Source organism: Oncorhynchus gorbuscha, unplaced genomic scaffold (genome assembly GCF_021184085.1).
Source record: "Oncorhynchus gorbuscha isolate QuinsamMale2020 ecotype Even-year unplaced genomic scaffold, OgorEven_v1.0 Un_scaffold_1055, whole genome shotgun sequence".
Lineage (NCBI taxonomy): Eukaryota > Metazoa > Chordata > Actinopteri > Salmoniformes > Salmonidae > Oncorhynchus > Oncorhynchus gorbuscha.
Window position 1 is genome coordinate 70,001 of NW_025745955.1, and position 24,034 is coordinate 94,034.

Sequence of the window (24,034 nt, forward strand, 5' to 3'; positions counted from 1 at the left end):
AATGGCTGCTGAACCTAGACATCCCAGAAGACTCTCCTTGTGAGTGTGTACCTTTAGAGTCGAGCGTCTCTATGCCCTGTGTGTATGCTGGGGCCTTCTGTTGGATGAAGTACAGGATCTCTATACTGTTGGACATCCAGAAGAATACGACCTGCAGGTCTGGGATCAGATCACTGATGGACAGGAGAGACAGGGAGGCCGGGTCCTGACTGGAGAGAGGAGAGAGAGAGAGAGGAGAGAGAGACAGGAGAGGAGAGAGAGAGAAAGAGAGAGGAGAGAGAGAGGAGAGAGAGAGGAGAGAGAGACAGGAGAGGAGAGAGCGAGGAGAGAGAGAGAGGAGAGGAGAGAGAGGTGGGGAGAAGGGAGAGAGGGGAGAGAGACAGGAGAGAGACAGGAGAGGAGAGAGAGGAGAGAGAGACAGGAGAGGAGAGAGAGAGGAGGGGAGAAAGGAGAGGAGAGAGATACAGTAGAGGAGAGAGAGAGGAGATAGAGACAGGGGAGGAAAGAGACAGGAGGGGAGAAAGGAGAGAGGGGAGAGTGAGAGGAAAGAGAGGAGAGAGAGAGAGCATAGCTTTGCTATTGAGGAATGACCATATTAGAGACACATATTTCCCTCAGATTACACAGATCCACAAAGAATTTGAAAACAAACCCAATTTTGATAAACTCCCATATCTACTGGGTGAAATACCACAGTGTCCCATCACAGCAACAAGATTTGTGACCTGTTGCCACGAGAAAAGGGCAACCAGTGAAGAACAAACACCACTGCAAATACAACCCATATTTATGTTGATTTATTTTCCCTTGTGTACTTTAACTATTTGTACAACACTGTATATATATATATATATATATATATATATATATATATATATATGTATAATATGACATTTAATGTCTTTATTGTTTTGAAATGGTTGTGATGTTTACTGTTAATTTTTATTGTTTATATCACTTGTGTTTATTATTCGTTCCACTTGATTTCCCAACTTCCAATAAAGCCCCTTGAATTGAGAGGAGAATGAGGGGTCACGCACACACACACACACACACACACACACACACACACACACACACACACACACACACACACACACACACACACACACACACACACACACACACACACACACACACACACACACACACACACACACACACACACACACACACACACACACACACACACACACACAGTGCTACAAGGCGGAATATGATACTCACTGCTGAGCTTGCTTCTGTGCCAATTCCTTTGTCTTCTCCTGAAACACGCTGCAATTAGAAGCTCATCAAAGATTTAACAGGTGGGTCTTACATTCTCTCTCTCTCTATGAAAAAGAAAAGTCTCTCTCTAACTAGGTCCGTCTTACACACACACGCACGCACACGCACACGCACGCACACACACACACACACACACACACACACACACACACACACACACACACACATAAACACACACACAAACACACACACACACACACACACACACACACACACACACACACACACACACACACACACACACACACACACACACACACACACACACACACACACACACACACACACACACACACACACACACACACACACACACACACACACACACACATAAACACACTCACACACACACACACGGTCTTCTAGCCATCATCGATCCACCTTTCATTTTCCATTTGTTTTGTCTTGTCTTCCATCACACCTGGTTTCAATTCCATCATTACATGTTGTGTATTTAACCCTCTGTTTCCCCACTTTGCAGAAAAACAGCCCCAAAGCATGATGTTTCCACCCCCATGCTTCACAGTAGGTATGGTGTTCTTTGGATGCAACTCAGCATTCTTTGTCCCCCAAACACGACGAGTTGAGTTTTTACCAAAAAGCCTCATTAAAGGTGTCCGGGAAGGAAGACATTTTAAATTGATTGTTTGTTCAGTTAATGAGATCTGCATAATTAATCAGCTGGCTAATCGGACAAAAGACCTCAACATTCATTAAACCACGACATCATTCGTTTACCTGATCTTAGGGTGCACCCTAAATGATCCCTATTCCCTATATAGTGCAGTACTTTTGGTCTGGGCCCAAAGGGAACTATGGACTTACTGAACCTCTGTGTCTGACTACAATAGACTTAGGGTGCACCCTAAATGATCCCTATTCCCTATATAGTGCCCTATTTTTAGACCAGGATCCTATTCCCTAGGTGACTATAACACAGGAGAGAAGGCTGCTGCTAGCTGCTAGCTCACTAACACTGTAGGTGACTATAACACAGGAGAGAAGGCTGCTGCTAGCTGTTAGCTCACTAACACTGTAGGTGACTATAACACAGGAGAGAAGGCTGCTGCTAGCTGTTAGCTCACTAACACTGTAGGTGACTATAACACAGGAGAGAAGGCTGCTGCTAGCTGTTAGCTCACTAACACTGTAGGTGACTATAACACAGGAGAGAAGGCTGCTGCTAGCTGTTAGCTCACTAACACTGTAGGTGACTATAACACAGGAGAGAAGGCTGCTACTAGCTCACTAACACTGTAGGTGACTATAACACAGGAGAGAAGGCTGCTGCTAGCTCACTAACACTGTAGGTGACTATAACACAGGAGAGAAGGCTGCTGCTAGCTGCTAGCTCACTAACACTGTAGGTGACTATAACACAGGAGAGAAGGCTGCTGCTAGCTGCTAGCTCACTAACACTGTAGGTGACTATAACACAGGAGAGAAGGCTGCTACTAGCTCACTAACACTGTAGGTGACTATAACACAGGAGAGAAGGCTGCTGCTAGCTGTTAGCTCACTAACACTGTAGGTGACTATAACACAGGAGAGAAGGCTGCTGCTAGCTGCTAGCTCACTAACACTGTAGGTGACTATAACACAGGAGAGAAGGCTGCTGCTAGCTGCTAGCTCACTAACACTGTAGGTGACTATAACACAGGAGAGAAGGCTGCTGCTAGCTCACTAACACTGTAGGTGACTATAACACAGGAGAGAAGGCTGCTGCTAGCTGCTAGCTCACTAACACTGTAGGTGACTATAACACAGGAGAGAAGGCTGCTGCTAGCTCACTAACACTGTAGGTGACTATAACACACCCTCTCTCTGTCTAACCCCTGAACCCTAACCCTCTCTCTGTCTAACCCCTGAACCCTAACCCTCTCTGTCTAACCCCTGAACCCTAACCCTCTCTCTGTCTAACCCCTGAACCCCAACCCTCTCTCTGACTAACCCTAACCCCTACTCTACTCTGTCTAACCTCTGAACCCTAACCTCTACTCTACTCTACTCTACTCTGTCTAACCCCTGAATCCTAACCCCTACTCTACTCTGTCTATCCCCTGAATCCTAACCCCTACTCTGTCTAACCCCTGAATCCTAACCCCTCGTGTTTATAAGAAGTTGAAGTTACACCACAAGTTCAGCATCAGCTAAGAGTTGAAACCATTCAGATCCTGTAATCTGATAAATTCCCCTCAGCAAGTCAACCAGAATAATGATCTTAAACCATAAAACAAAGGCCTTATTATTAGTGATGTGCACTTCGTCAACGACTAGAGCTTTTAGAACTACTCTTTTAAACGACTCCAGAGTCATGATTCATTTTTACCGACTCCAGAGTCATGATTAGTTTTCACCCAGACTCCAGAGTCATTATTCGTTTCTCTGTCTACCGACTCCAGAGCCATGATTCGTTTTTACCAACTCCAGAGTCATGATTCGTTTTACCAACTCCAGAGTCATGATTCGTTTTCACCGATTCGTTTTACCAACTCCAGAGTCATGATTCGTTTTTACCGACTCCAGAGTCATGATTCGTTTTTACCGACTCCAGAGTCATAACTGACTTTCCCCTCCAACCCCTTCCAAACCCCTCCCTCTCCATCTAGGCCCCTCCTACCCCTTCTAAACCCCTCCCTCTCCACCTAAACCTCTCCAACCCCTTCCAAACCCCTCCCTCTCCCTCTGCTACCCTCCAAAGCCCTCCCTCCCAGTCTAAACCCCTCCCTCTCCACCTAAACCTCTCCAACCCCTTCCAAACCCCTCCCTCTCCCTCTGCTACCCCTTCCAAACCCCTCCCTCTCCGTCTAGGCCCCTCCCTCCCCGTCTAGGCCCCTCCCTCTAGGCCCCTCCCTCTCACCCAGGAGACGGTCTGTATGCATCGTACTATCTTCAGCAGCAATTTGCCAAGCAGCCTGGTGGGAAGGCGGAAGCAGAGTGCTGTATCCTACCCACAGCAAACCCCGGGGCCCTCTGGCCCCTCCCCCCCCGATCAGAGCCATGATCCTCTCCCTCTAGGCCCCTCCCTCTCCTGAAACGCCCCCTCTCCGTCAGTTTTCCATCCAAACCCCCCCTCTCCGTCTAAGCCCCTCCCTCTCCTAAACCTTCCAAACCCCTCCCTCTCCCTCTAGGCCCCTCCCTCCCCGTCTTTTTTACCTGACTCAGGCCCCTCCCTGGTGACATCACAGTGACATCCCTCTCAGGCCCCTCCCTCTCCTTTATTACCACTTCCAAACCTCCCCCTCTCCGTCTAGGCCCCTCCCTCTCCTACCCCATCCAAACCCCCCTCTCCGTCTAGGCCCCTCCCTCTCCTACCCCTTCCAAACCCCTCCCCTCCTCTGTCTTGGTTCCCTCTCCTACCCCTTCCAAAACCCCCCTCTCCTCTAGGCCCCTCCCTCCGCGTCAGGCCCCTCCCTCTCCTACCCCTTCCAAACCCCCCCCCCCGCTCCCCTCCCTCTGCCTACCCCATCCAAACCCCCTCTCCCTCTAGGCCCCTCCCTCCCTTATACAGGAAGATCTAGTCCCTCCGCGTCTAGGCCCCTCTGTCTCTCTAGGCCCCTCCCTCTCACCCCTTCCAAACCCACCCCTCTCCGGGAGGGCTCCCTCTCACCCAGGAGTCTGTATGCATCGTACTATCTTCAGCAGCAATTTGCCGAAGCAGCCTGGTGGGAAGGCAGAAGCAGAGTGCTGTATGCAGAGACACAGCAGGTAGGCAGGGGCTAACTTGTGGTCGTCTCCGCCCGGCTCGATCAGAGACATGATCCTGCTCACCAGGGCGTCCTCGTGGGCCTGATCGGAATGAAACGATTCAGGTCAGTTTGATTCAGTTCGGTTAAACTCGACTGAATAAACATTGGGGCAAAACTATTCCTGGTGACATCACAGTGACATCACAGTGACATCACAGGATAAATACATTCACTGATCTACAACAACCTTTATTTACCTGCTCAAAGTCCAGCTGTAAATATAACGTCTCTTCTGGTTCTGTCCCGCCAAGATCGTATATATTTACGACGCCTGTCCCCCCCGCCCCCCCTGCCTATAACACAATTTCACCAGGTGCGGTTTGAAACTGCGCCTGGCGGGGGGCCAATTTATTAGGACAACGCCCCCTGTCCTTTAACAAAGAGCCACACGCCTTACAGGTCCCTCCCCCTCCGTCCCACCCTCCGTCTCCATAACCCCTCCCCCAGCCTCGTACAGCTGCCCCAGGGTTCGGAGGCGTGCCAGCGTCTGGGAGGGGAGTGGTTTGGCACCCGTTGGGTCCTTATACAGGAAGATGTAGTGGGCTCCGAACGACAGGAGGTCGCCATGGCGGAGCTGGGTGGATTGCTCGCACCGGGAGAAGTTGACCAGGACCGTCGCGTGGGGGATGGGCTCCACGGCAACGCAGGAGCGGTCGTCCCCGGTGACGGCGGCGGGCTGCTGAGGGTTGTTGTTGTTGTTGGGGGTGCTGCCATGGTGACGGGGGCAGGGACCCGGTGGAGGCGACAGTGGAGTGGCAGGATGTCAGGAGAGGACAGGCAGATGTTTGGACGGGCTGATTACATATCTCCTGACCCACAGTGTGCTGCTCTCTGTTCAACAGGTACACCAGGCAGTCCTGGAATATATAGCACCATATATATTATATAAACTGTATATAGCACCATATATATTACATATACTGTATATAGCACAATATATATTAAATATACTGTAAATATAACAATATATATTACATATACTGTATATAACACAATATATATTACATATACTGTATATAACATAATATATATTACATATACTGTATATAACACAATATATATTACATATACTGTATATAACACAATATATATTACATATACTGTATATAACACAATATATATTATACTGTATATAACACAATATATATATAATATACTGTAATATATATATTACTAATAACTGTATATAACACAATATATATTACATATACTGTAAATATAACAATATATATTACATATACTGTATATAACACAATATATATTACATATACTGTATATAACACAATATATATTACATATACTGTAAATATAACAATATATATTACATATACTGTAAATATAACAATATATATTACATATACTGTAAATATAACAATATATATTACATATACTGTATATAACACAATATATATAAATATATATACTGTAAATATAACAATATATATTACTAATAATGTATATAACACAATATATATTACATATACTGTATATAACACAATATATATTACATATACTGTATATAACACAATATATATTACATATACTGTATATAACACAATATATATTACATATACTCTATATAACACAATATATATTACATATACTGTAAATATAACAATATATATTACATATACTGTATATAACACAATATATATTACATATACTGTATATAACACAATATATATTACATATACTGTAAATATAACAATATATATTACATATACTGTATATAACACAATATATATTACATATACTGTATAACATGCATATATATTAATATACTATATAACATATATATTACTGTAAATATAACAAATATATATTACATATACTGTAAATATAACAATATATATTACATATACTGTATATAACACAATATATATTAAATATACTGTATATAACACAATATATATTACATAAACTGTATATAACACAATATATATTACATATACTGTATATAACACAATATATATTACATATACTGTATATAACACAATATATATTAAATATACTATATATAACACAATATATATTAAATATACTGTATATAACACAATATATATTAAATATACTGTATATAACACAATATATATTACATATACTGTAAATATAACAATATATATTACATATACTGTATATAACACAATATATATTACATATACTGTATATAACACAATATATATTACACAATATATATATACTGTATATAACACAATATATATTACATATACTGTATATAACACAATATATATTACATATACTAAATATAACAATATATATTAAATATACTATATATAATTACATATATATATTAAGACAATATATATTATATATACTGTATATAACACAATATATATTAAATATACTGTAAATATAACAATATATATTACATATACTGTATATAACACAATATATATTAAATATACTCTAAATATAACAATATATATTACATATACTGTATATAACACAATATATATTACACATACTCTAAATATAACAATATATATTAAATATACTGTATATAACACAATATATATTACATATACTGTAAATATAACAATATATATTACATATACTGTAAATATAACAATATATATTAAATATAACTGTATATAACACAATATATATTACATATATACTGTATATAAACAGTATAAACTGCCTGTAGAAGGTCCACAACCCCTTGAACACTTTTACATTCTGCCATAACATGACACCTAAAAGGTACTGTAGACCGACTCCATGACTTCAATGTGAAAGAAAGTTTCCGAAAAGAAAACACAACTGAAATATCAGTCAGGGTAGTGTAGTTGGGCTGTATCACCGCCTGGTACGGCAACTGCACCGCCCGCAACCACAGGGCTCTCCAGAGGGTGGTGCGTTCTCCCCAACGCATAATCAGGGGGCAAACTACCTGCCCCTCCAGGACACCTACACCACCCGATGTTACAGGAAGGCCATAAAAGGATCATCAAGGACATCAACCACCCGAGCCACTGCCTGTTCACCCCGCTATCATCCAGAAGGATCATCAAGGACAACAACCACCCGAGCCACTGCCTGTTCACCCCGCTATCATCCAGAAGGATCATCAAGGACAACAACCACCCGAGCCACTGCCTGTTCACCCCGCTATCATCCAGAAGGATCATCAAGGACAACAACCACCCGAGCCACTGCCTGTTCACCCTGCTATCATCCATAAGGAGAGGTCAGTACAGTAGTAATAGTTATAATAGTAGTAATAGGTGCATCAAAGCAGGGACCGAGAGACTGAAAAACTGCTTCTATCTCAAGGCCAACAGACTGTTAAACAGCCACCACTAGCACAGAGAGACTGAAAAACAGCTTCTATCTCAAGACCATCAGACTGTTAAACAGCCATCACTAGCACAGAGAGACTGAAAAACAGCTTCTATCTCAAGGCCAACAGACTGTTAAACAGCCATCACTAGCACATTAGAGACTGAAAAACAGCTTCTATCTCAAGGCCAACAGACTGTTAAACAGCCATCACTAGCACATTAGAGACTGAAAAACAGCTTCTATCTCAAGGCCATCAGACTGTTAAACAGCCATCACTAGCACATTAGAGACTCAATCCCAGCATGCATCAGTCAGGTAGTGTAGTTGGTACCTGTCTGTCTGTCTCATATATCCCAGCATGCATCAGTCAGGTAGTGTAGTTGGTACCTGTCTGTATGTCTCATATATCCCAGCATGCATCAGTCAGGTAGTGTAGTTGTTATAATACCTGTCTGTCTGTATCATATATCCCAGCATGCATCAGTCAGGTAGTGTAGTTGGTACCTGTCTGTCTGTATCATATATCCCAGCATGCATCAGTCAGGTAGTGTAGTTGGTACCTGTCTGTCTGTCTGTATCATATATCCCAGCATGCATCAGTCAGGTAGTGTAGTTGGGACATGTCTGTCTGTCTGTATCATATATCCCAGCATGCATCAGTCAGGTAGTGTAGTTGGTACCTGTCTGTTGTATCCCTGCAGCAGCAACAGGTGAGGGGACTGGTAGAGGGAATGTCTCACCCCTCCTCCCCCCGCTCCTCCCCCTCTCCCTCCTTCCTCCTGGTCGTGGCCCCCCTTGACTCCCCTCGTCCTCAGAGGTCCCGGCAGGGTGGAGTAGTAACGCTATAATAGCTCGTCTGTTATACCCCCAACTGATTAGTACAGGGGATACATCGGTTTAAATTAGTATAATAATATATATATATAAATGTAATAATATTTAACCATCTAAATCAGACACATTCCATAATTACATTCAATAATAACAACAATATATAACACAATATATAATATATATATAGGCTTTGATTCATATAATAACAACAATCCAGCTAATAGTAATAGTAATAGTAAATAGTTATAATAGTAGTAATAGTAGTAATAGTAGTAATAGTTATAATAGTAGTAATAATAATAATAATAGTTATAATAGTAGTAATAATAGTAGTAATAGTAGTAATAGTAGTAATAGTAGTAATAGTTATAATAGTAGTAATAGTAGTAATAGTTATAATAGTAGTAATAGTTATAGTAGTAGTAATAGTTATAATAGTAGTAATAGTAGTAATAGTAGTAATAGTAGTAATAGTTATAATAGTAGTAATAGTAGTAATAGTAGTAATAGTAGTAATAGTTATAATAATAGTAGTAATAGTAGTAATAGTAGTAATAGTTATAATAGTAGTAATAGTTATAATAGTAGTAATAGTTATAATAGTAGTAATAGTAGTAATAGTAGTAATAGTAGTAATAGTTATAATAGTAGTAATAGTTATAATAGTAGTAATAGTAGTAATAGTAGTAATAGTTATAATAGTAGTAATAGTAGTAATAGTTATAGTAGTAATAATAATAGTAATAGTAGTAATAGTAGTAATAGTAGTAATAGTAGTAATAGTTATAATAGTAGTAATAATAGTAATAGTAGTAATAGTAGTAATAGTTATAATAGTAGTAATAGTTATAATAGTAGTAATAGTTATAATAGTAGTAATAGTAGTAATAGTAGTAATAGTAGTAATAGTTATAATAGTAGTAATAGTTATAATAGTAGTAATAGTAGTAATAGTAGTAATAGTAGTAATAGTTATAATAGTAGTAATAGTAGTAATAATAGTAATAGTAATAGTAGTAATAGTTATAATAGTAGTAATAGTAGTAATAGTTATAATAGTAGTAATAGTTATAATAGTAGTAATAGTATAATAGTAATAGTAGTAATAGTTATAATAGTAGTAATAGTAGTAATAGTTATAATAGTAGTAATAATAGTAATAGTAGTAATAATAGTAATAGTAGTAATAATAGTAATAGTAGTAATAATAGTAATAATAGTAATAATAGTAATAGTAGTAATAATAGTAATAATAGTAATAGTAGTAATAATAGTAATAGTAGTAATAGTTATAATAGTAGTAATAGTTATAATAGTAGTAATAGTAGTAATAGTAGTAATAGTAGTAATAGTTATAATAATAGTAATAGTAGTAATAATAGTAATAGTTATAATAATAGTAATAGTAGTAAGAGTTATAATAGTAGTAGTAGTAGTAATAATAGTAATAGTAGTAATAGTATAGTAGTAATAGTTATAATAGTAGTAATAGTAGTAATAATAGTAATAGTTATAATAGTAGTAATAGTAGTAATAGTTATAATAGTTATAATAGTAGTAATAATAGTAATAGTAGTAATAATAGTAATAGTAGTAATAGTTATAATAATAGTAATAGTAGTAATAGTTATAATAGTAGTAATAGTAGTAATAGTTATAATAGTAGTAGTAGTAGTAGTAATAATAGTAATAGTAGTAATAATAGTAAGAATAGTTATAATAGTAGTAATAGTAGTAGTAATAATAGTAATAGTAGTAATAATAGTAAGACTAGTAATAATAGTAATAGTATACCTAGGATAGGATAAGTAGTAATCCCTAACCCCCCTTAAGATTTAGATAATAGTTGTAAAGTTATAATAGTTCCACTGGATAGTCAGTAATAGTAGTAATAGTAATGCACCAATAGTAGTAATAGTTATAATAGTAAGAATAGTTATAATAGTAAATAGACTTAAATAGTAAATGTAAAGTAGTAATAGTTATAATAGTAGTAATAGTAGTAATAGTTATAATAGTAGTAATAGTTATAATAGTAGTAATAGTTATAATAGTAGTAATAGTAGTAATAGTAATAGTTATAATAGTAAATAGTTATAATAGTAGTAATAGTTATAATAGTAGTAATAGTAGTAATAGTTATAATAGTAGTAGTAGTAGTAATAGTAGTAATAGTTATAATAGTAGTAAATAGTTATAATAGTAGTAATAGTTATAATAGTAGTAATAGTAGTAATAATAGTAATAGTATAGTAGTAGTAATAGTAGTAATAGTAGTAGTAGTAGTAATAGTTATAATAGTAGTAATAGTAGTAATAGTAGTAATAGTAGTAATAGTTATTATAGTAGTAATAGTAGTAATAGTTATAATAGTAGTAATAGTTGTAATAGTTGTAATAGTAGTAATAGTTATAATAGTAGTAATAGTAGTAATAGTAGTAATAGTTATAATAGTAGTAATAGTAGTAATAGTTATAGTAGTAGTAATAGTAGTAATAGTAGTAATAGTAGTAATAGTAGTAATAGTTATAATAGTAGTAATAGTTATAATAGTAGTAATAGTAGTAATAGTTATAATAGTAGTAATAGTTATAATAGTAGTAATAGTAGTAATAGTTATAATAGTAGTAATAGTAGTAAATAGCAGTAATAGTAGTAATAGTTATAATAGTTGTAATAGTAGTAATAGTTATAGTAGTAGTAGTAGTAGTAATAGTAGTAATAGTAGTAGTAGTAGTAGTAATAGTAGTAATAGTAGTAATAGTAGTAATAGTTATAATAGTAGTAGTAGTATAGTAGTAATAGTAGTAATAGTAGTAATAGTTATAATAGTAGTAATAGTAGTAATAGTAGTAATAGTTCTAATAGTAGTAATAGTAGTAATAGTAGTAATAGTAGTAATAGTAGTAATAGTAGTAATAGTTATAATAGTAGTAATAGTAGTAATAGTTATAATAGTAGTAATAGTAATAGTAATAGTAGTAATAGTATAATAGTAATAGTTATAATAGTAGTAATAGTTAATAATAGTAGTAATAGTAGTAATAGTTATAATAGTAGTAATAGTTATAATAGTAGTAATAGTAGTAATAGTTATAATAGTAGTAATAGTTATAATAGTAGTAATAGTAGTAATAGTTATAATAGTTGTAATAGTAGTAATAGTTATAGTAGTAGTAGTAGTAGTAATAGTAGTAGTAGTAGTAGTAATAGTAGTAATAGTAGTAATAGTAGTAATAGTTATAATAGTAGTAATAGTAGTAATAGTAGTAATAGTAGTAATAGTTATAATAGTAGTAATAGTAGTAATAGTAGTAATAGTTCTAATAGTAGTAATAGTAGTAATAGTTATAATAGTAGTAGTAATAGTTGTAATAGTTGTAATAGTAGTAATAGTTATAATAGTAGTAATAGTAGTAATAGTTATAATAGTAGTAATAGTTGTAATAGTTGTATTAGTAGTAATAGTTATAATAGTAGTAATAGTAGTAATAGTTATAATAGTGGTAATAGTAGTAATAGTAGTAATAGTTATAATAGTTATAATAGTAGTAATAGTTATAATAGTAGTAATAGTTATAATAGTAGTAATAGTAGTAATAGTTATAATAGTAGTAATAGTAGTAGTAATAGTTATAATAGTAGTAATAGTAGTAATAGTTATAATAGTAGTAATAGTTATAATAGTAGTAATAGTTATAATAGTAGTGTACCTGGTTGTAGACTGGTCTCACTGAGGGTTATAATAGTAGTAATCAGAAGGTGGTCCCAGGTCGAGGTAGTGTCAGAGTTCTAATAGTAGTAATAGTTATAGTAGTAGTAGTACCTGGTTGAGACTGGTCTAGTAGTAGTAGTAGTAGTAGTAAATAGTTATAATAGTAGTGTACCTGGTTGAGACTGGTCTCACTGAGGGTTATAATAGTAGTAATAGTTGGTAGGTCGAGGTAGTGTCAGAGTTCTAATAGTAGTAATAGTTATAGTAGTAGTGTACCTGGTTGAGACTGGTCTCACTGAGTAATAGGAATAGGCAGAAGGTGGTCCCATAATCGTAGTAATAGTAGTGTCAGAGTTCCTAATAGTTCTGTTCCTCTGTAGCTAATAGCCTGGGCGTTGATATCTATAGAGAGAGGATAATAGTAGTAATAGTTAGTGAATCAGATAATCAGGTAATAGTAACAGACTGGAAGAATAGATAAACCTGATGAATCAGATAATAAGTAATGAATCAGGTGAATAGTAATAGGGTATAACAGACTGGAAGAATCAGATAAACCTGATGAATCAGATGAATAAGCTAGATAATCCACACAGAGCGATCCATAGCAACCACATAACACAGAGACAAGACCCATAGCAACCACATAACACAGTAGTGACCCATAGCAATAGTACATAACACAGTAGCGACCCAGTAGCAACCACATAACATAATAGTAGAGTGTACCGACCCATAGCAACCAGTAGTAACACAGTTATAATAGTAGTAATAGTTATAGCAACCACATAACACAGTAGTAGTAGTAATAGCATAATAGTATAATACATAATAGTAGTGACCCATAGCAACCACATAACACAGAGTAATAGTTACCCATAGCAACCAGAGTTCTATAAGTAGTAGAGCGTTATAATATAGCAACCACAGTAACACAGTAATAGTAGACCCATAGCAACCAGTATAACACAGAATAATAGACCCATAGCAACCACATAACACAGAGCGACCCATAGCAACCACAATAACACAGAGACAAGACCCATAGCAACCACATAACATAAGAGTACAAGACCCATAGTTAACCACATAACACGTTATATACAAGACCCACAGCAACCACATAACACAGAGACAAGACCCATAGCAACCACATAACACAGAGACAAGACCCATAGCAACCACATAACACAGAGACAAGACCCAATAGCAACCACATAACACAGAGACAAGACCCAGATGAGCAACCACATAACACAGAGAAAGCCCCATAGCAACCACATAACACAGAGAATCAAGCCCCATAGCAACCACTTAACACAGAGCGACCCATAGCAACCACATAACACAGAGACAAGACCCACAGCAACCACATAACACAAACACAACACCCATAGCAACCATCCACACAGAGACAAGACTCATAGCACCACATAACAGAGAGTGACCCATAGCAACCACATAACACAGAGCGACCCATAGCAACCACATAACACAGAGCGACCCATAGCAACCACATAACACAGAGCGACCCATAGCAACCACATAACACAGAGCGACCCATAGCAACCACATAACACAGAGCGACCCACAGCAACCACATAACACAGAGACAAGACCCATAGCAACCACATAACACAGAGCGACCCATAATAGCAACCACATAACACAGAGCGACCCATAGCAACCACATAACACAGAGCGACCCATAGCAACCACATAACACAGAGACAACCCATAGCAACCACATAACACAGAGCGACCCATAGCAACCACATAACACAGAGACAAGACCCACAGCAACCACATAACACAGAGACAAGACCCATAGCAACCACATAAGACAGAGACAAGCCCCATAGCAACCACATAATACAGAGACAAGACCCATAGCAACCACATAACACAGAGCGACCCATAGCAACCACATAACACAGAGCGACCCATAGCAACCACATAACACAGAGCGACCCATAGCAACCACATAACACAGAGACAAGACCCATAGCAACCACATAACACAGAGACAAGACCCATAGCAACCACATAAGACAGAGACAAGCCCCATAGCAACCACATAACACAGAGACAAGACCCATAGCAACCACATAACACAGAGACAAGACCCATAGCAACCACATAACACAAAGACAAGCCCATAGCAACCACATAACACAGAGACAAGACCCATAGCAACCACATAACACAGAGCGACCCACAGCAACCACATAACACAAAGACAAGACCCATAGCAACCATATAACACAGAGACAAGACCCATAGCAACCACATAACACAGAGACAAGACCCACAGCAACCACATAACACAGAGACAAGACCCATAGCAACCACATAGCACAGAGACAAGAACAACAGCAACCACATAACACAGAGACAACACCCATAGCAACCACATAACACAGAGCGACCTATAGCAACCACATAACACAGAGACAAGACCCACAGCAACCACATAACACAGAGCGACCCATAGCAACCACATAACAGAGAGACAAGACCCATAGCAACCACATAACACAGAGACAAGACCCATAGCAACCACATAACACAGAGACAAGACCCATAGCAACCACATAACACGGATACAAGACCCACAGCAACCACATAACACAGAGACAAGACCCACAGCAACCACATAACACAGAGACAAGACCCATAGCAACCACATAACACAGAGACAAGACCCATAGCAACCACATAACACAGAGACAAGACCCATAGCAACCACATAACACAGAGACAAGCCCCATAGCAACCACATAACACAGAGACAAGCCCCATAGCAACCACTTAACACAGAGCGACCCATAGCAACCACATAACACAGAGACAAGACCCACAGCAACCACATAACACAAACACAACACCCATAGCAACCACTTAACACAGAGACAAGACTCATAGCACCACATAACAGAGACAAGACCCATAGCAACCACATAACACAGAGACAAGACCCACAGCAACCACATAACACAGAGACAAGACTCATAGCAACCACATAACACAGAGACCAGACCCATAGCAACCACATAACACAGAGCGACCCATAGCAACCACAAAACACAGAGACAAGACCCATAGCAACCACATAACACAGAGACCAGACCCATAGCAACCACATAACACAGAGCGACCCATAGAAACCACAAAACACAGAGACAAGACCCATAGCAACCACATAACACAGAGACAAGACCCATAGCAACCACATAACACAGACAAGACCCATAGCAACCACATAACACAGAGACAAGACCCATAGCAACCACATAACACAGAGCGACCCATAGCAACCACATAAGAGAGAGACAAGACCCATAGCAACCACATAACACAGAGACAAGACCCATAGGAACCACATAACACAGAGCGACCCATAGCAACCACATAAGACAGAGACAAGACCCACAGCAACCACATAACACAGAGACAAGACCCACAGCAACCACATAACACAGAGCGACCCATAGCAACCACATAACACAGAGACAAGACCCACAGCAACCACATAACACAGAGACAAGACCCATAGCAACCACATAACACAGAGCGACCCATAGCAACCACATAAGACAGAGACAAGACCCATAGCAACCACATAACAAGGAGACAGAATCTATGTCAGATGGTTACTGTGGATGGATGTCCTATATACACTGAGCTGTAGAATGTGGTCCTGTAGAATGTGGTCCTGAGCTGTAGAATGTAGTGATGTTGTGGATGGGTTGACAGGGTTTGGGAGGCGGAGGCGGAGGGGCGCGGATGGGGAGGGTGACGGGGGGGGGTTCTCGAGCCGTTCCAGATGGTCTCCGTGGGTGATGACAGACAGACAGCCAGGTGAAAGGTGACAGACACCCTACCTGTGGCCACGCCCACCTTTAGAGCCAGGGGTGTTGGGCTGTACCACCCGGCCACGCCCACCTTTAGAGCCAGGGGTGTTGGGCTGTACCACCCGGCCGGAACGCAGAGGGGAGGAGATGATTCTACCTAGGCCAGACCGGACCATTAGGGCAGCGAGGAAGGGGGGTGTTTTGGGTCCTACAGAAGGACAGGGCAGAGAGGGGTATCTCAGAAACACCCCCCAGACACTACACATACATGGTACAGTTTGGCATGCACATGCTAAGAACACGCTAAGGAGAACACGGGTTTGGTTCGTTAGAAAAACACACTAAGGGTCTGTGGTGCTGGTGTGCGTGTGTGAACACGATAAGCTTAGTGCATTCCCCCTTTAAGTAATAAGGTTTGGCAACATAGTTTGGTGAGCACCTTATCCGTTAACTCAGCGCTGTGAGACACACACACACACACAGAGTATGTACAGCAGTGTTGTAGTACCTGAACCCAGGACTCATTTGACTCACGATTTACGTGACTCGACTCGGACTCGACGATTGCTGACTTTGTTGTCAGAAAGTCTCTCTTCCTTGTATTAGATAGCTACAATATAAGCAGTCTAGCTGTACTTAGCTTTCTGTCCGTACTTAGCTTTCTGTCCGTACTTAGCTTTCTGCCCTGACTTAGTACTTAGCTTTCTGTCCTTACTTAGCTTTCTGGTCCTGTCCCTACTTAGCTTTCTGGCCTTACTCCGTTTCTGGCCCTACTTACTTAGCTTTCTGTCCTCTTAGCTTTCTGTCCCTACTTAGCTTTCTGGTAGCCTACTTAGCTTTCTAGCCCTACTTAGCTTTCTAGCCCTACTTAGCTTTCTAGTCCTACTTAGCTTTCTGGCCTTACTTAGCTTTCTAGCCTGGCCTACTTAGCTTTCTGGCCTTACTTAGCTTTCTGCCCTACTTAGCTTTCTAGCCCTACTTAGCTTTCTAGCCCTACTTAGCTTTCTGGCCTTACTTAGCTTTCTAGCCCTACTTAGCTTTCTAGCCCTAGCTTAGCTTTCTAGCCTTTAGCCTTTAGCTTTCTCTCGGACTTGGACTCAAATGTTAGAGATTTGGGACTCGACTTGGACTGGAAGTTTAGTGACTTGACTAGATCACTGGTGTACACACACCCTGCTAGCCAGCACCCAGAGCCGAGTCAGTATACAGTATTTCCATGAACACTGTAACATGGAGAGAGGAGGGATAGGAGGGGCATGGAGGAGTGTGTTAGTGCTATGATGACTGAACTGTTACAGCTGGGAAGGTTGCAAGTTGAACTGTTACAGCTGGGAAGGTTGCAAGTTGAATCTATCTGTGTATTAAATCCATGTAAAAGTCACTGATCAAACGTACGCTGCCGCACTGCTCAAGTCAAACCTCTAACACTGATGTATCCTAGACTGACTAGACAGATGGGTTACTAGTCTCTCCAGTCTCTCCAGACAGACGGGTCACTAGTCTCTCCAGACACTAGACAGGGTCACTAGTCTCTCCAGACAGACTGGTCACTAGTCTCTCCAGACAGATGGGTCACTAGTCTCTCCAGTCTCTCCAGACAGACGGGTCACTAGTCTCTCCAGACAGATGGGTCACTAGTCTCTCCAGACAGATGGGTCACTAGTCTCTCCAGACAGATGGGTCACTAGTCTCTCCAGACAGATGGGTCACTAGTCTCTCCAGTCTCTCTCCAGACAGATGGGTCACTAGTCTCTCCAGACAGACAGGGTCACTAGTCTCTCCAGACAGACGGGTCACTAGTCTCTCCAGACAGACGGGTCACTAGTCTCTCCAGACAGACGGGTCACTAGTCTCTCCAGACAGATGGGTCACTAGTCTCTCCAGACAGACGGGTCACTAGTCTCTCTAGACAGACGGGTCACTAGTCTCTCCAGACAGACGGGTCACTAGTCTCTCCAGACAGACGGGTCACTAGTCTCTCCAGACAGACGGGTCACTAGTCTCTCTAGACAGACGGGTCACTAGTCTCTCCAGACAGACGGGTCACTAGTCTCTCCAGACAGACTGGTCACTAGTCTCTCCAGACAGACGGGTCACTAGTCTCTCCAGACAGACTGGTCACTAGTCTCTCCAGTCTCTCTAGTCAGACCTTTCACTAGTCTCTCCAGTCTCTCCAGACAGACGGGTCACTAGTCTCTCTAGACAGACGGGTTGCTTCCGGCAGTGTGCCAATGCTCCAGGTTAACAATTCTGTACAAGTTGCTTCCGCATCAGTTGGGACAGAAAGGAAGCGTTGGAAATGCGAAGCAAGTCACCAGTAATGTCACTGCCGTATCAGCTTGTTGCCATAGTTAAACATGAGCACAATTCCCACCAGCATTTTAAGCCCCGCCTACACAGATGTGTGATTTGTTATGAGACTTGTCTGTTTGAAGAGAACCTTCCCCGGAGCAATTTTCCTTACATTTGGAAATGTCAGAGACATCTTCCCCCAGACCTTATTTGTTGCCTAGGAACTATGCTCCAAGGTCTGAGATTTCCAACACTATAGACTGTCAGAGACATCCTCCTCAGACCTTGTTGTTGCCTAGATACGATTTGTTTAAAATATATATATATATATTTCACCTTTATTTAACCAGGTAGGCCCAGTTGAGAACAAGTTCTCATTTACAACTGCGACCTGGCCAAGATAAAGCAAAGCAGTGTAACACAAACAACAACACAGAGTTACACATGGAGTAAACAAACGTACAATCAAAAACAGAATAGGAAAAAAGTCTATATACAGTGTATGCAAATGAGGTAAGATAAGGGAGGTAAGGCAATACAATAGGTCATAGTGGCGAGGTAATTACAATATAGAAATTAAACACTGGAGTGAAAGATGTGAAGAAGATGAATGTGCAAGTAGAGATAATGGGGTGCAAAGGATCAAATAAATAAATAAATAAAGTATGGGGATGAGGTAGTTGGATGGGCTATTTACAGATGGGCTATGTACAGGTGCAATGATCTGTGAGCTGCTCTGACAGCTGGTGCTTGAAGTTAGTGAGGGAGATATAAGTCTCCAGCTTCAGCGATTTTTGCAATTCGTTCCAGTCATTGGCAGCAGAGAACTGGAAGGAAAGGCGGCCAAAGGAAGAATTGGCTTTGGGGGGTGACCAGTGAAATATACCTGCTGGAGCGCGTGCTATGGGTGGGTGCTGCTATGGTGACCAGTGAACTGAGATAAGGCGGCGCTTTACCTAGCAGAGACTTATAGATGACCTGGAGCCAGTGGGTTTGGCGTTGAATATGAAGCGAGGGCCAGCCAATGAGAGGATACAGGTCGCAGTGGTGGGTTGAAGAGCATGCATTTAGTTTTACTTGCATTTAAGAGCAAACAATTGTGAACTTGGCTTTCGAAGACCTTAGAAAGGCAGGGAAGGATAGATATAGGTCTGTAGCAGTTTGGGTCTAGAGTGTCTCCCCCTTTGAAGAGGGGATGACCGTGGCAGCTTTCAATCTTTCGGAATCTCAGACGATACCAAAGAGAGGTTGAACAGGGCTAGTAATAGGGGTTAGAAAGAGATGGTCCAGATTGTCTAGCCCAGCTGATTTGTAGGAGTCAGATTTTGCAGCTCTTTCAGAACATCAGCTGAATGTATATGGGTGAAGTAGAAGTGAGAGAGGTGTGGGCGAGTTGCTGTGGGGGTGCAGGGCAGTTGACCGGGGTAGGGGTAGGGGTCGGGGTAGCCAGGTGGAAAGCATGGCCAGCAACAGAAAAATGGAAGTGAAGTTCTCAATTATGGTGGATTTATCGGTGGTGACAGTGTTTCCTATCTTCAGTGCAATGGGCAGCTGGGAGGAGGTGTTCTTATTCTCCATGGACTTTACAGTGTCCCAGAACCTTTTTCAGTTTGTGCTACAGGAAGCAAATTTCTGTTTGAAAAAGCTTTAGCCTTAGCTTTGCTAACAGCTTGTGTATATTGGTTCCGAACTTCCCTGAAAAGTTGAAAATCACGGGGGCTATTCGATGCTAATGCAGAACGCCACAGGATGTTTTTGTGCTGGTCGAGGGCAGACAGGTCTGGAGTGAACCAAGGGCGATATCTGTTCCTGGTTGTACATTTTCAGACTACTAATGTAGAGTGGTAGTGTTGGTATCACTACTACTAATGTAGAGTGGTAGTGTTGGTATCACTACTACTAATGTAGAGTGGTAGTGTTGGTATCACTACTACTAATGTACTAAATCACTACTACTAATGTAGAGTGGTAGTGTTGGTATCACTACTACTAATGTAGAGTGGTAGTGTTGGTATCACTACTAATGTAGAGTGGTAGTGTTGGTATCACTACTACTAATGTAGAGTGGTAGTGTTGGTATCACTACTACTAATGTAGAGTGGTAGTGTTGGTATCACTACTACTATCACTACTACTAATGTAGAGTGGTAGTGTTGGTATCAAACTATCACTACTACTAATGTAGAGTGGTAGTGTTGGTATCACTACTACTAATGTAGAGTGGTAGTGTTGGTATCACTACTACTAATGTAGAGTGGTAGGGTTGGTATCACTACTACTAATGTAGAGTGGTAGGGTTGGTATCACTACTACTAATGTAGAGTGGGTAGTAGAGTGGTAGTGGTATCACTACTACTAATGTAGAGTGGTAGGGTTGGTATCACTACTACTAATGTAGAGTGGTAGTGTTGGTATCACTACTACTAATGTAGAGTGGTAGTGTTGGTATCACTACTACTAATGTAGAGTGGTAGTGTTGGTCATCACTACTACTAATGTAGAGTGGTAGTGTTGGTATCACTACTACTAATGTAGAGTGGTAGTGTTGGTATCACTACTACTAATGTAGAGTGGTAGTGTTGGTATCACTACTACTAATGTAGAGTGGTAGTGTTGTAGTATCATCTACTACTAATGTAGAGTGGTAGAGTGGTATCACTACTACTAATGTAGTAGTGTTGGTATCACTACTACTAATGTAGAGTGGTAGTGTTATCAACTACTAATGTAGAGTGGTAGTGTTGGTATGTTGGTATCACTACTACTAATGTAGAGTGGTAGTGTTGGTATCACTACTACTAATGTAGAGTGGTAGTGTTGGTATCAATGTACTACTAATGTAATGTAGAGTGGTAGTGTTGGTATCACTACTACTAATGTAGAGTGGTAGTGTTGGTATCACTACTACTAATGTAGAGTGGTAGTGTTGGTATCACTACTACTAATGTAGAGTGGTAGTGTTGGTATCACTACTACTAATGTAGAGTGGTAGTGTTGGTATCACTACTACTAATGTAGAGTGGTAGTGTTGGTATCACTACTACTAATGTAGAGTGGTAGTGTTGGTATCACTACTACTAATGTAGAGTGGTAGTGTTGGTATCACTACTACTAATGTAGAGTGGTAGTGTTGGTATCACTACTACTAATGTAGAGTGGTAGTGTTGGTATCACTACTACTAATGTAGAGTGGTAGTGTTGGTATCACTACTACTAATGTAGAGTGGTAGTGTTGGTATCACTACTACTAATGTAGAGTGGTAGTGTTGGTATCACTACTACTAATGTAGAGTGGTAGTGTTGGTATCACTACTACTAATGTAGAGTGGTAGTGTTGGTATCACTACTACTAATGTAGAGTGGTAGTGTTGGTATCACTACTAATGTGAGTGGTAGTGAGTGGTAGTGTTGGTATCACTACTACTAATGTAAGTGGTAGTGTTGGTATCACTACTACTAATGTAGACTACTACTAATGTGGGTAGTGTTGGTATCACTACTACTAATGTAGAGTGGTAGTGTTGGTATCACTACTACTAATGTAGAGTGGTAGTGTTGGTATCACTACTACTAATGTAGTGTTGGTAGTGGTGTAGAGTGTTGGTATCACTACTACTAATGTAGAGTGGTAGGGTTGGTATCACTACTACTAATGTAGAGTGGTAGTGTTGGTATCACTACTACTAATGTAGAGTGGTAGGGTTGGTATCACTACTACTAATGTAGAGTGGTAGTGTTGGTATCTGAGGAAAATCCTGACCCAAACGATATCTGATCTCCCACTGTTGTGGTATTGAGGTGTGTGTGTGTGTGTGTGTGTGTGTGTGTGTGTGTGTGTGTGTGTGTGTGTGTGTGTGTGTGTGTGTGTGTGTGTGTGTGTGTGTGTGTGTGTGTGTGTGTGTGTGTGTGTGTGTGTAATGACCCTGTATAATCTCACCTGCAGTGACCGTATCCTTCTCCTTGGCGTTCAGCTCCTCTACCTCCGCTCTCCTCCGCAGCTCAAACCTCCTGGCATGTCCCTCTCTGGGCTTCCATAGTTCCTGTAACAACAATGGTTTCTCGTTGTCGCCCATCGCCCGTAGACACTCCGTCCTCCACCCCCCTCCTCCTCCCTGTCCTACTCCTTCGCCCTCTCCTCCCTCCTGACCTCCACCTCCTCCCCCCTCCAGCTGACCTATCACGTCGCAGAGGACGTAGGAGTGGGCGGAGGCTTTGTTCAGCGAATAGCGTTCCAGCGCCTCTTTGACCAGTTCCTGTGCGCTGGACCGGGGCGTGGCGAGGACGGACTTGTAGTTGGCGCCCTCGCAGATCTCATCTCCGAAGATCTTCAGGACGCCGGGGGCGGAGCTCTGGGTGGAGAGTTCCGCGGGGTCGTCACGGGGACGGTCGTCGTCGGGGGGTTCAGTGACGGAGCGGCGGTCTCGGGAGGTGTGGTCGGCCGGGGGACGATCCCGGTAACTCAGAGTCCGGTACAGAACCTACCAGCAGGAGGAGGTTAATAAATAGGGGCGGGTGTGGTGTGTGTGTGTGTGTGTGTGTGTGTGTGTGTGTGTGTGTGTGTGTGTGTGTGTGTGTGTGTGTGTGTGTGTGTGTGTGTGTGTGTGTGTGTGTGTGTGTGTCTGTATTCTACCTGCGTGAATGTTCTGCTCTGGCGTTTGAGACGGCTCTTGGAGGGCAGCGACATGGAGGCCCCCGAGGTAGAGGACGACCCATAGAACATGATGACGACTGGACCTGCTAGTACTGGAGAACTACACACACACACACACACACACACACACACACACACACACACACACACACACACACACACACACACACACACACACACACACACACACACACACACACACACACACACACACACACACACACACACACACACACACACACACATAGAACGGGTCAGGTTAGTTATGGCAGTGATCAGGTAAAACAGACAGACTATGGAAGAAAAAACTAGAAGCCTAACCACCCAGAACTAAGATAAGGACAGT

The 24,034-nt window shown here is 40.8% G+C and overlaps 1 protein-coding gene across 1 annotated transcript in view; it reads right to left on the bottom strand.

Annotated features, from left to right (window-relative positions):
* Positions 1-24,034, bottom strand: part of LOC124021117 (ras-associating and dilute domain-containing protein-like) — a 71,332-nt gene that overhangs the window by 45,950 nt on the left and 1,348 nt on the right. The window contains 14 exon segments of the mRNA XM_046336448.1: positions 52-209; positions 1,228-1,265; positions 4,148-4,177; positions 4,921-5,076; positions 5,234-5,268; positions 5,347-5,467; positions 5,470-5,712; positions 5,769-5,834; positions 5,837-5,893; positions 9,023-9,209; positions 13,166-13,224; positions 13,226-13,293; positions 22,975-23,515; positions 23,668-23,788. Of these exon segments, the coding sequence (XP_046192404.1) occupies positions 52-209; positions 1,228-1,265; positions 4,148-4,177; positions 4,921-5,076; positions 5,234-5,268; positions 5,347-5,467; positions 5,470-5,712; positions 5,769-5,834; positions 5,837-5,893; positions 9,023-9,209; positions 13,166-13,224; positions 13,226-13,293; positions 22,975-23,515; positions 23,668-23,757 (1,849 nt within the window). The 5' untranslated portion in view covers positions 23,758-23,788.